This window comes from Macaca mulatta, chromosome 2, assembly GCF_049350105.2.
Source record: "Macaca mulatta isolate MMU2019108-1 chromosome 2, T2T-MMU8v2.0, whole genome shotgun sequence".
NCBI classification, from domain to species: domain Eukaryota; kingdom Metazoa; phylum Chordata; class Mammalia; order Primates; family Cercopithecidae; genus Macaca; species Macaca mulatta.
The window spans coordinates 97704656-97721874 of record NC_133407.1 but is presented as its reverse complement, the minus strand read 5'-3'; the positions used below and the strand labels follow the sequence as shown (position 1 = coordinate 97721874).

Sequence of the window (17219 nt, the reverse complement as noted above, 5' to 3'; positions counted from 1 at the left end):
AATGGGGGGTAGCTCTTCTAAGAGAGTCCGCCCCAGCATCTGTCCACCAAGTATTTATTGAAAGGGCTTGTTAAACCACAAACATCCACTAGATGGCTTTTTTGAGGTCAGGTCGTGAGGCACCTGTGGCCTTGTAAAACTCAAACTGCATTCTCAGGAGGCTGTTTTCAGCGTTCCTTATCACACCACACACTCCACTCCTTGTCCTGTTTTCAGGGTCGAGTTTCATTCTCATGCACAAATAACATACACACAGCGCCTCCGTATTTTTCCATGCCCCGACCTCAAACGCCTTGTACATAAGCTTGAATATGTTGCCCTGCACCCCCACAGTTGGCATCACAGGCATGAGCCACCATGCTGGCCTATATTAGCATTATTATTACCACTTTCATTATTAATGTGTCTGTCTTCTTGATGTAAGGAGCATGTTCTATTTCTTCCTTATTTCTTGTACTGAGAGCTCTAGAAATGTTCGATCAATGAGGGACTGATGAAATGAAACGAATAAATGGAATTGGGGAAAGTTACCCTTATCTCTTTGCAGGATATGAATTGAAGAAACTCGCTTATCTTTCCAAACTTGGAATGAAAGTGAGAAATGGCAGGGTCACTGATGTGGAAGGGAAGGCAAAAGGGTGTTATAATGAGTCATATGCCAGCTTGGAGCCCTAGACCTGGGCAGGTGGGGACACAGGTCACCTTTCTTGGCTGTCAAAACAAATGAGAGTTATAAAACCTCCACCCCTTAGTTCCATTACACTTCATACCTGTTTTTCCTGTCCATGTGTTTGGAAGCTTGCCTGTACCTTTTAAATACGCTTTCTGTAGCAAGTGACTTCTAGGTTTAATAAAGAAGAAGAAAAACCCAGAGGTAACACTAGATTGGAAAATAGGAAAACTGGTATTCTTGAGTTGTAATCAGGAGGTGACAGAATTGAGAAAATCTTAATTAACTGATTGGAAATGAAGAAATGCTTTTTCTTAGAGTACCTTTGAATAAATTATTTCAAATGATTAGGAGTTGACTCATCTTTTAAAATTGTGGAAAACTTCTTTTTTTTTTTTTTTTTTTGAGACTGAGTCTTGCTCTGTCACCCAGACTGGAATACAGTAGCGCAATCTTGGCTCACTGCAACCTCCACCTCCTGGGTTCAAGTGATTCTCCTGCCTCAACCTCCCGAGTGGCTGGGATTACAGGCGCCCGCCACCATGCCCGGCTAATTTTTGTGTGTGTGTGTATATATATATGTGTGTGTGTGTGTGTGTGTGTGTGTGTGTGTGTGTGTATATATATATATATATATTTTTTTTTTTTTGAGATGGAGTTTTGCTGTTGTTTCCCAGGCTGGAGTGCAATGGCACAACCTCAGCTCACTACAACCTCTGCCTCCCAACCTCTGCCTCCTGGGTTCATGTGATTCTCCTGTCTCAGCCTCCTGAGTAGCTGGGATTACCGGTGCATACCACCACACCTGGTGATTTTTTTTGTATTTTTAGTAGAGACGGGATTTCATCAGATTGATGAGGCTGGTCTCAAACTCCTGACCTCAGGTGATCCACCTGTCTCAGCCTCCCAAAGTGCTGGGATTACAGATGTGAGCCACCATACCCGGCCTGAAAAACTTTATTCTGAAATAATTTTTGGGTCGGGCATGGTGGCTCACACCTGTAATTCCCAGTACTTTGGGAGGCCGAGGAGGGTAGATCACTTGAGTCCAGGAGTTCGAGACCAGCCTGGCCAACATGGCAAAACCCTGTCTCTACTGAAAAATACAAAAATTAGCTCTGCATGGTGGCGCATGCCTGTAATCCCAGCTACTTGGGAGGCTGAGGGGCAGGAGGATAGCTTGAACCTGGGAGGTGGAGGTTGCAGTGAACTGAGGTTGCACCACTGCACTGTAGCCTGGGCTACAGAGCAAGACGGTGTCTCAAAAAAAAAAAAAAAAAAAAAAGAAAAGTAAAAGAAAAAAAAAAGAATTATTGGTTCTCAGAAAGTTACAAAAATAGGTGCAGTGGCTTGTGCCTATGGTCCCAGCTACTCAGGAGGCTGAGATGGAGGATCAGTTGAGCCCAAGAGTTGGAGGTTGTGGTGGGTGACAGGGTGAGACCTTGTCTCAAAAAAGTAAAAAAAATAAAAATAAAAATAAAACAAAAAAATTGACCCTGGTTGACAATCCACAGACCTCATTTAGAGTTTCATATGCAAGTGTGTGTAGTTCTGTGCTATTTTATCACCTTTCCACCACCACATAGCCGCTACCACAATTAAGATACACAATTGTTTCATCACTAAAAGATGATTTTCACTAAAAGATGATTTTTTTTTTAAGATGGAATCTTGTTCTTGTCACCCAGGCTGGAGTGCAATAGCACGATATTGGCTCACTGCAACCTCTGCCTTCTGGGTTCAAGTGATTCTTCTGCCTCAGCCTTCCAAGTAGCTGGGATTACAGGCACCCGCCACCATGCCCAGCTAATTTTTGTATTTTTAGTAGAGTCAGGGTTTTACCATGTTGGCCAGGCTGGTCTCGAACTCCTGACCTCAGGCGATCCACCTGCCTCAGCCTTCCAAAGTGCTGGGATTACAGGCATGAGCCCGGCCAACTAAAAGGTTCTTTTACAGTCACATCTATTCTCCTCTCCTCCCTGCCTCTCCTCTCTCCCATTCTTGGGACTGTTGTATGTTTTCTTATATTTGATATTTCTCACTATTGTAAAAAAATAAGGGACAGTTTCTCCCATTGATTTTTGTGCTGTTCTGAATGCCTAAAGTAGAAAGGAGCACAGTTAAGAAGTTAGAGACCTTCTGTGCCCACCAGCAGGAAAATCATTAATAGTAACACAAAGAGGCCAGGCACGGTGGCTCATGCCTGTAATCCCAGCACTTTGAGAGGCCGAGGCAGGAGGACTGCTTGGGGCCAGGGGTTTGAGACCAGCCTGGGCAACACTGCGAGACCCCATCTCTACAAAAACATTAAAAAATTAGCCGGGCATGGTGACATGTGCCTGTGACCCCAGCTCTTCAGGAGGCTGAGGTAGGAGAATCTCTTAAGCCCAGGAGGTCAAGACCAGTGAGCTGTGATCGAGTCACTGCACTCAAGTCTGGGTGACAGAGTGAGACCCTGTTTCAAAAACAACAAAAACGACAAAAAGTAGCACAAAGAGTCCTCCCAACAGAAATGATTCCCATTCCTATAACTGGATAGTTTCCAGAAAAATGTACATTAGTTCCATGTAGATAAGCACTTGGCATGGTACTGAAAACTCATAGGACCTCAACAAATATTTATCAGGCAAATACACTGATTGAACAGGGAGCAAGGCATTCCCTAATATGTTCCTAAAAGAGATGTGAAACAAGTCTCCATTTGTTCCAGAGGGCAGTTGTTTTCAAATTAGTAAAGCTTACAGAAATAAAAGCAAATTTTTTCCTCTAAACTAAACAAAAGCTGAGCGAAAAATAGACAGGCTTACAGGCTATCTCTTTGGTTTTTCTTTTTTTGTTGTTGTTGAGACAGAGTCTCACTCTGTCACCCAGGCTGGAGTGCAGTGGTACGATCTCGGCTCACTGCAAGCTCCGCCTCCCGGGTTCACGCCATTCTCCTGCCTCAGCCTCCCGAGTAGCTGGGACTACAGGCGCCCACAACCGCGCCCGGCTAATTTTTTGTATTTTTAGTAGAGACGGGGTTTCACCGTGGTCTCGATCTCCTGACCTTGTGATCCGCCCGCCTCGGCCTCCCAAAGTGCTGGGATTACAGGCGTGAGCCACCGCGCCCGGCCGAAATGTATTCTTAAGTTGTGTCTTTATTATTTATTTATTTATTTATTTAGAGACAGGGTCTCACTCTGTCACCTAGGCTGGAGTGCAGTGGTATGATTTTGGTTCATGGCAACTTCCTGCTTCCCAGGCTCAGGTGATCCTCCCACTTCAGCCTCCTGAGTAGCTGGGACCACAGGTGCACTAAAGAATGTTTGTATTTTTTTTCAGAGACGGGTTTTTGCCATGTTGTCCAGACTGGACTGGAACTTCTGGACTCAAGCGATCCACCCGCTTCAGCCTTCCAAAGTGCTGGGATTTCAGGCATGAGCCACCGCACCCAGCATGTTAATTTTTTTTTAAAATTATTTATTATTATTATTATTTTTGAGACAGAGTCTTGCTCTGTCGCATAGGCTGGAGTGCAGTGGTGCGATCTTGGCTCCCTGCAAGCTCCGCCTCCCGGGTTCACGCCATTCTCCTGCCTCAGCCTCCTGAATAGCTGGGACGACAGGCGCACACCACCATGCCCGGCTAAATTTTTTTGTATTTTTAGTAGAGATGGGGTTTCACCATGTTAGCCAGGATGGTCTCGATATCCTGACCTCGTGATCCGCCCACCTCGGCCTTCTAAAGTGCTGGGATTACAGGCATGAGCCACCGTGCCCGGCTTATTTTTAAGCTCATCAGACCACCAGAAGCCTGAGTTAGTGTTGCAAGCACTCTCATCAGAAAGAGAATTAAATTACCTTGGAGCTATGCAGCACAAGTTTAGTTACCTCTATCACTGAGATGCATAGATTCTGGCATGTCTCTCTATTTGAAAATTTTCCATTTATTTTTCCTTTTTATTTATGTATTTATTTTTTGAGACAGTCACTCTGTCCCCCGGGCTGAAGTGCAGTGATATGATCTTGACTCATTGCAACCTCTGCCTCCTGGGGTCAAGCAATTCTTGTGCCTCAGCCTCCTGAGGTAGCTGGGACTACAGGTGCGTGTCACCACACCTGCTAATTTTTGTAATTTTAGTAGAGACAGGGTTTCACCATGTTGGCTAGGCTGGTCTCAAACTCCTGACCTCAAGCAGGCCTCAGCCTCCCAGAGCGTTGGGATTACAGGCGTGAGTCACGACGCTGGCCTATTTTTCCTTTTTAAAAAAGAACTATTAGAGATGTAGAAATTCTAGATAGGAAGAAATACAAATAAAGAGATATAATACCAAAAAAAGTTTCCTTTAATCTGAAGCATACATATATTTTGGCAAAAGTAGATATATAATTGGACCTAATGAAATGTTCTTTTTTTTTTTTTTTTTTTTTTTTGAGAGGAGTCTCGCTCTGTCACCCAGGCTGGAGTACAGTGGCCGGATCTCAGCTCACTGCAAGCTCCGCCTCCCGGGTTTACGCCATTCTCCTGCCTCAGCCTCCCGAGTAGCTGGGACTACAAGCGCCCGCCACCACGCCCGGCTAATTTTTTGTATTTTTAGTAGAGACGGGGTTTCACCGTGTTAGCCCGGATGGTCTTGATCTCCTGACTTCGTGATCCGCCCGTCTCAGCCTCCCAAAGTGCTGGGATTACAGGCTTGAGCCACCGCGCCCGGCCGAAATGTTCTTAATAAAATCTAAAGACTGCCCTATGATGAATGAGTGTATGAATTAATGTAAAAACTGGTTTTGTATATACAGGCCAACAGATACAAACTGGATTTGTTATTTCATTCACAGGAACCAAGGGGGAAAAGATCTCAAGTCACACTGGATTTCAACACACCAAGCCAAACAACTAATAAACCGCCCACAAAGAATGAAACTATTCTGAACTCGTCATTCTGCAAATGCAGATTATAATACTAAGATATGCATAAAATTGTATAAAGTAGACAGTAACTGACCTTTTATTGAAAAGAGGAGGAGTCAAAGCTCCTGAAAGGGTTGGGACTGCCTGCAGTCAGTCCCTAGGGAACTTCCTGTTGTCACCACACCTCTGAGTCGTCTGAGCTCACTGTGAGCAAAACTCCGCAGTGGAAACTCTTAAGCCTCTGCGAAGTAAATCATTCTTGTGAATGTGACACACGATCTCTCCAGTTTCCATATGTTGAGATTCTACTTATTCATCAGTTTGATGTGCTTGGCAAGATCAGGTAGGTTATTTACTAACTGGTTTTCTTAACTGCTTAAAAAATAGAATTAGTTGTGTTGTCATTTTGCATGTCATCATTCCACTTCCTTCAGTGAACTTTTTAAGTTCCATAGAGTCGTTTTTAAGGAAAAAGATATAGGAAGCCTGTATCATTTCCTTAGCTTTTCCTTAAAAAAAAAAAAGATACAGGTCTGGTGAACTTTCTAATCCTGAAAAAAAATTCTCAATCATAAAAGAAGCTATTATGTCTTCAAATTAATTTCTTCTTATGTACAACAATCAAATCTGCTGTAAAATCTAGAAGTCTTATTTTCTTTCTTAGTCTTTATCTATGCCTTTCTAGTTCTGTGAAATGAGATGATTTATTTTCTGGAAATACAAAAATTTATCTTGTATTTAATATATCGAGGGTTGGTTTTTACATTTTCATACATCGAGAGTTTATTTAAATTATTCTTAGAGAAAACATAATTTAATATAGATAAACTACTTGGAATGGTTCCTGGCATACTTATAACTTAAAAATTGTTAATCATAATGAGGAAATCAAAATTAAAACCCTAATGAACCTGATAATGTAACAAAAACAAAGTGAAATGCTTAAAAAAATAAAATTCGACACTTTGCAACCTTTTTAAGTATTCAGTTTTGTTTCAGATAGCTATGGTAATGAAGGTTGATATAATTTTTTTGAAGGGCAAAGGGTAAATATGTTATATATTCAGACCCATAAAAATGTTCCTGTACTTTAGGCTAGTAAAACCACTGCTGGGAATTTATTCTAAATTAATAACTTTTAAAAGAGAAAAGCCTCCTATGCAGAGATAAGTCTAACTATATTACTTGCAGTAACTTGAAACTAGATATAACCAAAATGTTTCTACATACAGGAATGGATAAAAGACAGTATATCAACTTAATTTTTTTAAAGTAGCCTTTAAACTAATTCTGATGCTATGCAGAAATAAGCAAACATTTTTAAAGTAACACCAAGTAGAAAAAATAGAACTTAAATTTGTTGGTAAACTATGATTACAACTATGTTAAAATCATGTATGTATGCCTGTGAATGAAGTTTAGAAGGGAAATGGAAAAATAGTATTAGGATTTCTGGCCTATAAATTTTTCTTTTATATATGGTTTTGAAGTTGATTTTCTAGTAAGTTAAAATCATAGCAATGATGATATTTTTAACTGAGAATTCGACTTTTTAAAGTATATGTTTGTTATCTTTTTTTTTTTTTTTTTTTTTTGAGGCAGAATCTCACTCTGTCACCCAGGCTGGAGTGTAGTGTTGCGATCTGAGCTCACTACAGCCTCTCCCTCCCTGGTTCAAGCGGTTCTCCTTGCCTCAGCCTCCCAAGTAGCTGGGACTACAGGAGTGCACCACTGTGCCTGGCTAATTTTGTATTTTTAGTAGAGAGGAGGTTTCACCATGTTGGCCAGGATGGTCTCAATCTACTGACCTCGTGATCCACCCACCTCGGCCTCCCAAAGTGCTGGGATTACAGGCGTGAGCCACCGCGCCCAGCCTATTATCATTTTTAAATTAAAAAAAATAAGCATAAATGGCCAGGCGCAGTGGCTCACGCCTATAATCCCAGCGCTTTGGAAGGCCGAGGCGCGTGGATCACCTGAGATCAGGAGTTCAAGACCAGCCTGGCTAACATGGTGAATCCCGTCTCTACTGAAAATACAAAATTAGCCGGGCCTGGTGGCATGTGCCTGTAATCCCAGCTACTCGGGAGGCTGAGACGGGAGAATCTCTTGAACCTGGGAGGCAGAGGTTGCAGTGAGCCAAGATCGTGCCACTGCATTCTAGCCTAGGCAACAAAGTGAGACTCCATCTCAAAAAAAAAAAATAATAATAATATAAAGGCAGAGGTATCTTAAGTGGGTCAGGGCCAACCCTAACACAAAAACATGAGATGGCTTGTGGGTACCTTCTTCCAGTCTTTCATTATACATCTCCATTTATAAAGTTGAAAAAACAGCAACTTAATTTTTTTGTGACCTTCCTTTTCCTTAGCATCTTCTCAGAAGTAAAGTCTTGTTTTACATGATTCTAGAAGACTGTCACTGCTGCATGATAGAATCTCAGCAGACAGAGACACACAAGAATAAACTTCTGTACGTAGAAGGAAAAAAATAGTATAGCTGTAAGCTAATTCTAGTCTTCTCAGTGTCTAGGAAACCATAAACTTGGAACTTTCATTAGGGAGGGTGTTGGATAATATTCATCTGGTAGTAGACATTATTAATCTCAAATGCATGCACTTTCTGTTTTTCCCTTCTGCTTGCAGTCCAAAAATTACCAAGCATTAAAATGAGCTTCAGAAGTCCCAAGGATACAAGTCATTCAGTTTCAGAGATCTTTGTTTTGTTTTCTAATCTTTGTGAAACCATGTTAGGAATGTTTGCCATAATCTTACCAGTGAACAAAGCAACAGCTAACAAACTAAAGTACACTAGAATCCCCTGAGGTCATGATTAAAATGCACTCCACCTCCAAAAATCCAAACTTAGTAGGTCTGGAGTGAGATCCTGGAATCTACATTTTAAACACTTTTCTGGTTGGTCCTAGGGGCTCACACCTGTAGTCCCAGCACTTGGGGAGGCTGAGGCTGGAGGATCGCTTGTGCCCAGGAGTTGGAGGCTGCAGTGAGCTATGACTGTGCCTCTGAGTAGCCATTGCACTTCAGCTGGCTGAACAAGACCCTGTCTTAAAAATTTTCTCGCCCTGTCTGTATCTGGAACTTACAGGCACATGCCATTGTGCCTGGCCTGGAAACTGCATTTTTAACAAGCCTTCAGGGTTTTTCAGCTACAGGTGGTACAATAAACACAGGTTTTTAAATATTGTTCTAAATTAAGGCTGCTTGACATAACTATTTTTTAAAGTTACTCTGCTATCAATATTTTGGCCCTAGCAACTGTAAAACTAGGTAGATATTTTCCCAGAGGAAAGTGTTTAGTGCCAAAACCAGAATTATTTCCTCAGATATTTGTAATCCTCTAGAATGATTTAAAACTATTCCTGTATGGTGACTCATCTTTCTCTAACAAGTTGGCAAAGGTGAATGAGGGGGTGTGAATGTGCATATTTATGCACATGATTCAGAAATGAGAATGAGAAAATCTGGCATCTCATTTATTTTCTCGGTTGCATCCTAAAGAAATACAGCCAGTGGGCCGGGCGCGGTGGCTCAAGCCTGTAATCCCAGCACTTTGGGAGGCCGAGGCGGGCGGATCACAAGGTCAGGAGATCGAGACCACAGTGAAACCCCGTCTCTACTAAAAATACAAAAAATTAGCCGGGTGCGGTGGCGGGCGCCTGTAGTCCTAGCTACTCAGGAGGCTGAGGCAGGAGAATGGCGTGAACCCAGGAGGCGGAGCTTGCAGTGAGCCGAGATCGCGCCACTGCACTCCAGCCTGGGCAACAGCGTGAGACTCCGTCTCAAAAAAAAAAAAAAAAAAAAAAAAGAAATACAGCCAGTGGTTTAAAGCAGACATATCCTTCTAATCAAGAGGGCAATCTGCCCATATGCTTCTTGCCTGTCTCTGCCCAGGGTAAAAAAGAAACAAATATTTTCTTTCCTTTTCTTTTTTTTTTTTTGAGACGGAGTCTGGCTCTGTTGCCAGGCTGAAGTGCAGTGGCGTGATCTCGGCTCACTGCAACCTCCGCTTCCTGGGTTCAAGCAGTTCTCTGCCTCAGCCTCCGGAGAAGCTGGGATTACAAGCACCCACCACCATGCCCAGCTAATTTTTGTATTTTTAGTAGAGATGGGGTTTCACCATCTTGGCCAGGCTGGTCTTGAACTTCTGACCTTGTGATCCACCTGCCTTTGCCTGACAAAGTGCTGGGATTATAGGTGTGAGCCACCACGCCTGGCGAAACAAATGCTTTACAAGGTTTGACCCTGTCCAACTGTAATCCTTTCACAATCTGGCTCAGGATGAGTTTTGTTTTGTTTTTGAGGTGGAGTCTTGCTCTGTCTCACCTAGGCTGGAGTGCAGTGGCGTGATCTTGGCTCACTGCAGCCTCTGCTTCCCAGGTTCAAGTGATTCTCCTGCCTCAGTCTCCCAAGTAGCTAGGACTACAGACATGTGCCGCCACGCCCAGCTAATTTTGTATTTTTAGTGGAGACGGGGTTTCACCACATTGGCCAGGCTGGTCTGGAACTCCTGACCTCAGGTGATCCATCTAACTCAGCCTCCCAAAGTGCTGGGATTACAGGCGTGAGCCATCGTGCTCGGCCTAGGATGAGTTTTTTTGTTTTGTTTTTGTTTGTTTTTTTTTGTTGTTGTTGTTTTTGAGACAGTCTTGCTCTGTTGGCCAGGCTGGAGTGCAGTGGTGCGATCTCAGTTCACTGCAACCTCCGCCTCCTGGGTTCAAGCAATTCTCCTTCCTCAGCCTCCCAAGTAGCTGGACCTACAGGTGTCCACCACCACGCCCAGCTAATTTTCTTTTTCTTTTTGTTTTTGAGACTGAGTCTTGCTCTGTTGCCCAGGCGGAGTGCAGTGGCGCGATCTCGGCTCACTGCAAGCTCCGCCTCCCGGGTTCACGCCATTCTCCTGCCTCAGCCTCCTGAGTAGCTGGGACTACAGGCACCCACCACTACGCCTGGCTAATTTTTTGTATTTTTAGTAGAGATGGGGTTTCATTGTGTTAGCCAGGATGGTCTCAATCTCCTGACCTTGTGATCTGCCCACATCAGCCTCCCAAAGTGCTGGGATTACAGGCGTGAGCCACCGTGCCCAGCCTGCTAATTTTTGTATTTTTAGTAGAGACAGGGTTTCACCAGGTTGGCCAGGATGGTCTTTATCTTCTGATCTGGTGATTCGCCGGCCTCGGCCTCCCAAAGTGCTGGGATTACAGGCTTGAGCCACTGTACCCGGCCCCAACTCATTTTCTAACACAAGGAAGGCAAAGTTTCTGGCCTAAAAAAAACTTCAGATTTTTATTTCTTGGACTTTTGGAAATTCCTTTGGAACAGTGTTTTCAGGCAAGCATAAAAGTGTGCTCAAGCATAGGTTACTGTGAACATTTTGGCATCAACGCGTAATGAGCTTGTATCCCAGATACTAACATCCATTGCCAACCATGCAGATTACTTGAAAATATATCTCTTAATCTTTATCTGGGTTTCAGTAAATACTTTCTTTCTTTCTTTTTTGGAGAGGGAGTTTCCCTCTTGTTGCCCAGGTTGGAGTGCAGTAATGCGATCTCGGCTCACTGCAACCTCTGCCTCCCAGATTCAAGCGATTCTCCTGCCTCAGCCTCCCGAGTAGCTGGGGAGTACAGGTGTCCGCCACCATGCCTGGCTAATTTTTTGTATTTTTAGTAAAGACGGGGTTTCACCATGTTGGTCAGGCTGGCCTGGCTGGTCTCAAACTCAGGCGATCCACCCTCCTCAGCCTCCCAAAGTGCTGGGATTATAGGCGTGAGCTACCATGCCCTGCCTTCAGTAAATACTTTCAGGCAGCATCAAGTCAGTAAACCTGACTGTAGACCTCTGTTCTAAAGAAGTTATTAATACACATCTGTCATGTGTGGGGGCAGGGTGGAGGGGTAGAAAGCTCAAGCACACCTTAGAAAGCAAAACTCCAGATTAAAAAGCAGTATGAGTCAGGGCTGTTTTACTTCCTGACTGGGCACTACACGTCAAGATTAATTTCATGTAGGACATGAAATTGACGTGAAATTCTGTCATGTAGGACTTCTGTCATATAAGTTTGGAGGTCAGTGGACCAAAGGGTCCAAGGCACCTTCATCAACCACAGGTCTGAGATACCTTAGTTTTTGGGGACGGAGTCTTTCTGTCACCCAGGCTGCAGTGCAGTGGCGTGATCTTGGCTCACTGCAACCTCCGTCTCCCGGGTTCAAGCAATTCCCACCTTTGCTTATTGACTGTCGTAGAATCTCAGAACTTCCTCTCCTCTGTCCACAATTCTGTCTTCTTTTTACACAGATACCTCTTTGGATATGAATGAGGAGTCTCCTCTCTTTAAAGAGGTTTTCTCCCAATCAGAAATGTGGGAAATAAAATTAATTCCTCCAAAATGAGGTAGAAGCTAAGAAGCCAGAGCTGAGTGTGTATCTGAGACAGCATAGGCAGCTTTTCTTTTTTTTTTTTTTAAGACAAGGTCTTAACTCTGTTGTCCAGGCTGGAGTGCAGTAGTGTGATCACAGCTCACAGCTCACTGCAGCCTTGATTTCCTGGGTGCAAACCAACCTTCTGCCACAGGCTCAGTGTAGCCGGGACCACCAGCACGTGCAACCACACATAGCTAACTTTTTGATTTTTTGTAGAGACAGGGTCTCACCTTGTTGTCTGGGCTGGTATTGAACTCTTGGGCTCAAGTGATCTTCCCACCTTGGCCTCCAAAAGCGTTGGGATTATAGGTGTGAGCCACAGCACCGGGCGGGAATTTTTTATTTTTATTTTTTTATTTTTGAGACAGAGTCTCGCTCTGTCGCCGAGGCTGGAGTGCAGTGGCGCAATCTTGGGTCACTGCAAGCTCCGCCCCCAGGGTTCACACCATTCTCCTGCCTTAGCCTCCTGAGTAGCTGGGACTATAGGCACCTGCCACCACGCCCAGCTAATTTTTTGTATTTTTAGTGGAGATGGGTTTTCACCCTGTTGTTAGCCAAGATGGTCTCGATCTCCTGACTTTGTGATCTGCCCCCCTCGGCCTCCCATAGTGCAGGGATTGCAGGTAGGAGCCACCGCGCCCAGCCTTTTTTTTTTTTTTTTTTTTTTTAAACAGATGGGTCTTGCCATATTGCCCAGGCAGGCTTTGAACCCTGGACTCAAGTGTTTTTCCTGCCTTAGCCTCACAAGTAGCTGGACTATATAGGCCTGCACCACCACGCTGAGCTTTAGAAATTTTTTCTTTTCTTTTTTTTTTTTTTTTGAGACGGAGTCTCACTTTGTCGTCCAGGCTGGAGTGCAGTGGTGCAATCCTGGCCCACCACAACCTCTGCCCTCTGGGTTCAAGTGATTCTCCTGCCTCAGCTTCCTGAGTAGCTGGGATTATAGGTGTGCACTACCACACCTGGCTAATTTTTGTATTTTTATTTATATTTATTTATTTATTTTTGAGACAGAGTCTCAGTCTGTCACCCAGGCTGGAGTGCAGTGACTGGGTCTCGACTCACTGCAAACTCTGCCTCCCGGGTTCAAGTGATCCTCCTGCCTCAGCCTCCCAAGTAGCTGGGATTACAGGCATGTGCCACCACACCCAGCTAATTTTTTTTTTTGTACTTTTAGTAGAGATGGGGTTTCATTCTGTAGGCCAGGCTGGTCTCGAACTCCTGACCTTAAGTGATCCGCCTGCCTCAGCCTCCCAAAGTGCTGGGATTACAGGCATGAGCCACTATGCTTGGCCTATTATGATTATTTTACAGATGCAAAGCTGAGGCCCAGAGAGGTTAGGCAATTAATTACCAGAGGTCACATAGCTAATAGGCAGTGGAGTTGGATGTCAAACCTAGGTCTGACTCCAAAACTCACGCTCTTTCCAAGGTCGTGTTTTGTTTTTTTGTTTTGTAGAGATGGGATCTCACTATGTTGCCCAGGCTGTCTCGCACTCCTCCCCTCAAGGGACCCTCCCATCTCGGCCTCCCAAAGTGCTGGCATTACAGGTGTGAGCCACCCATGCTTGGCCTGTATTTGTGTTTAGGACATTAGACTAGGGTTGGCAAACATTTTCTGTAAAGAGACAGATAGTAAATATCTTCAGCTTTATGGACCATTAGTCATAACCACTCAACTCTGCCTTTAGAGCAGGAAAGTAGCCATGGACAATATATAAATGGGCATGGCCAGATTTGGTCTGCAGGAGACCATGCATTAAATTGCAAGAAAACATCTCAGGCACAGTTATGCTAAAGAAGTTACAGTCAGATTGCCCTGGTATCCTACCTGGATATGTTTCTTTTTCTTTTAAGAGATAGAAAGGAATAAATGATAATCATGCCTGTTCTAAATAGGAGTCTGAATTCCTTATCAAAGTATATTGGAAACACCACTCATCCAACTGTAATTTTCCAATGATCAACAGGAAATGGTATTTCAGAGTAAATGAATTTCAGAGTAGTTTGAAAAGGACAGGCAAAATCTCCCCTGTTTCAGATAAACTCTAATAGAAGAAGTTAAGCTTTAAAAACCACTTTAACATGTTCTGTGGTCACTGGTTATATGTGCTCTGTTGCACTACCTCTGAACAACCTTGACTTTGTACCATAACAATAAAATAACTCAAAAGGGTTTTGCTTTCTGAAGGCATACAAGTACCTGATGACTTCGGAAATACCAACAGAAATGAATATTTAAAGAATGAGGCCGGGTTCAGTGTCTCACACCTGTAATTGCAACACTTCGGAGGATCTGGTCTCTGCAGAACATGCTAACGTGTTGATATTCATTTGTTCAATCAACATTTATTGATGCTAACTCTGAACCAGGCCCTGTTCTTGGCACTGAGAATACAATGGGTGGAACAGATGAATTATCCTGGAGCTTCTACATCAGTGGGGAATTTTTCTGGAAAAAGGAAATAAGGCTTCAGGAATGTGGTAGGAAAAGTGCAGTGATATAAAAAGGAGAAAATTCTTGCCCAGGCTCAGTAACTCATGCCTGTAATCCCAGCACCATGGGAGGCCAAGGCAGGAGGACCACCCAAGGTCAGGAGTTCGAGACCAGCCTGGCCAACATGGTGAAATGCCATATCTATTAAAAATACAAAAATTAGCCAGGCATGGTGGTGGGCGCCTGTAATCCTAGCTACTGGGGAGGCTGAGGAAGGAGAATCGCTCCAACCTGGGAGGCAAAGTTTGCAGTGAGCAGAGTTCAAGCTATTGCGCTCCAGCCTGAGTGGCAAGAGTGAAACTCCATCTCAAAAAAAAAAAAAAAAAAAAGTGAGGAAAATTCTCCAGGGTGAAATTCAGTACAAGAAAATAGAATATTGATCTTTCCTGAAGGAAAGAATATGGTTCAAAGCCAGGTCATCATTTAGGCTAAGGAATTTATTCCCAGATACAAACGAATTTAGGGATTATATTAACCATGAAACCTCCTTGAAAAGATAGTAAGAGCATCGGTCATGGTGGCTCAAGCTTGTAATCCTAGCACTTTGGGAGGTCGAGGCGGGTGGATCACCTGAGGTCAGGAGTTCGAGAGCAGCTTGGCTAACACAGTGAAACCCCGTCTCTACTAAAAATACAAAAATTAGCTGGACGTGGTGGCATGTACCTGTAATTCCAGCTACATGGGAGGCTGAGGCAGGAGAATCGCTTGAACCTGGAGGTGGAGGTTGCAGTGTGTCAAGACCATGCCATTGCACTCCAGTCTGAGAGACAAGAGTGAGAAACTCTGCCTCAAAGAAAAAAAAAAAAAAAAAAGACAGCAAGAGCCAGTCACCTAGTGGTGAAGGGAGAAGCTTAGGAAAAGGACTCAGTGAGCAATGGACATGTACTTTATAGAACTAAAACTACATAACTGGAGCAGTATGATTTCAGAAGATAATTACAAAAAAATAGAGATGGAATCTTGCTATGTTGCCCAGGCTGGTCTCAAACTCCTGGGCTTAAGCAGTCCTCCTGCCTTGGCCTCCCAGAACACTGGGATTACAGGCGTGAGTCCAGAAGATAATTTTTATATCCAGCCTGTTCTCGTTATTTGTGTTAGTTATGCCCTATTAAGCAGCCTCAAACACTGACTTAGGAAATACTGAACCATTGCTCCTAGGGGAAGTACAAGGTTAGGTTTCTGCAAGCCTCTGGTCACAATATTTTTGTCAGTGGATCAATACATAACTTTCTGTGTGTTTCTGTTTAAAGGCATCTAATTTAATACATACTGTTGATTCATTAACATTGGACTTATGGCCAACAGCACTCTAACTCATGCTTGAATGAAGTTTACCTAACACATGTATTTTCTCTATAAGGCACATCATAGCCTTCTCCTGCTGAGAAACATTAGACAGCACTTTAGCATTATGCTTGGGTACCATTTTATTTATTTATTTATTTATTTATTTATTTATTTATTATTTTTGAGGTGGAGTCTTGCTCTGTTGCCCAGGCTGGAGTGCAGTGGCATGATCTCAGCTCACTGCAACCTCTGCCTCCCAGGTTCAAGCAATTCTCCTGCCTCAGCCTCCCAAGTAGCTGGGATTACAGGAGTGCACCACCACGCCTAGCTAATTTTTGTGTTTTTAGTAGAGACAGGGTTTCACCATGTTGCCCAGGCTGGTCTTGAACTCCTGAGCTTAAAGTGATCTGCCTGCCTTGGCCTCCCAAAGTGCTGGGATTACAGGCGTGAGACATCATGCCCAGCCCTAGATATATTATTTAGCTCTCCTTCATAAGTGAGAACACGCAGTATTTGTGTTTCTGCATCTGTGTTATTTCACTTAAGATAACGGCCTCCAGTTCTATTTATGTTGCTGCAAAAGACATGATTTCATCCTTTTTTATGAGTACATAGTATTCCATTGTATATATACATCATATTTTCTTTTTCCAATCATCTGTTGATAGACACTTAGGTTGATTTCGTATCTTTGCTATTGTGAATAGTGCTGCAATAAACCTATGAGTGGACACCATTTTAAACAGTGAAATAACCAAGAAAAAGCACAGGAAGTGGTTGGGCATGTTGGCTCACGCCTGTAATTCCAGCACTTTGGGAGGCTGAGGTGGGTGGATCACCTGAGTTCAGGAGTTCGAGACCAGCCTGGACAACATGGTGAAACCCTGTCTCTACTAAAAATACAAAAAGTAGCGGAGCGTGGTGGTGGCCGCCTGTAATCCCAGCTACTCAGGAGGCTGAGGCAAGGAGAATCGCTTGAACCTGGGAGGTGGAGGTTGCAGTGAGCTGAGATCACGCCACTGCACTCCAGCCTGGGCAACAAGAGCAAAACTCCATCTCAAAAAAAAAAAAAAAAAAAGAAAAGGAAAGAAAAGAAAATGGAAAGAAAAAAGAAAAAGCACAGGAAGCAAAAAACGTGGCACTAAGTGACTGTCACCTAAGTGTCCGTGAAAAGGATACCTGTTTAGAGTGTGAGAGCTGAAACAAATAAGAAGGCAGAGTGTTGCTGTCTCTGACCTCAGCTGAGATCATGCATGTCAGGCAACACAATTTTTTTGCCATTCTACACATGTCCATGAATGACTGAAAAGGTTCCTCGAGTATTGATTTTGGGGTGATGAATAAATCTGCACATAAGAAATCCACAAATATGGCCAGGCACAGTGGCTCACGCTTGTAATCCCAGCACTTTGGGAGGCTGAGGCAGTCTGATCACCTGA

General features: G+C 43.6%; 1 protein-coding gene across 3 annotated transcripts in view; it reads left to right on the top strand.

The window, feature by feature from the left end:
• LIPH (lipase H) overlaps window positions 1-17219 on the top strand; it is a 78621-nt gene that overhangs the window by 17846 nt on the left and 43556 nt on the right. For all 3 annotated transcript variants that reach the window (XM_015131419.3, XM_077992003.1, XM_077992004.1), the window contains exon 2: window positions 5485-5900. In XM_015131419.3, the coding sequence (XP_014986905.2) occupies window positions 5852-5900 (49 nt within the window). In that variant the 5' untranslated portion in view covers window positions 5485-5851. The remainder of the gene's footprint in view (window positions 1-5484; window positions 5901-17219) is intronic.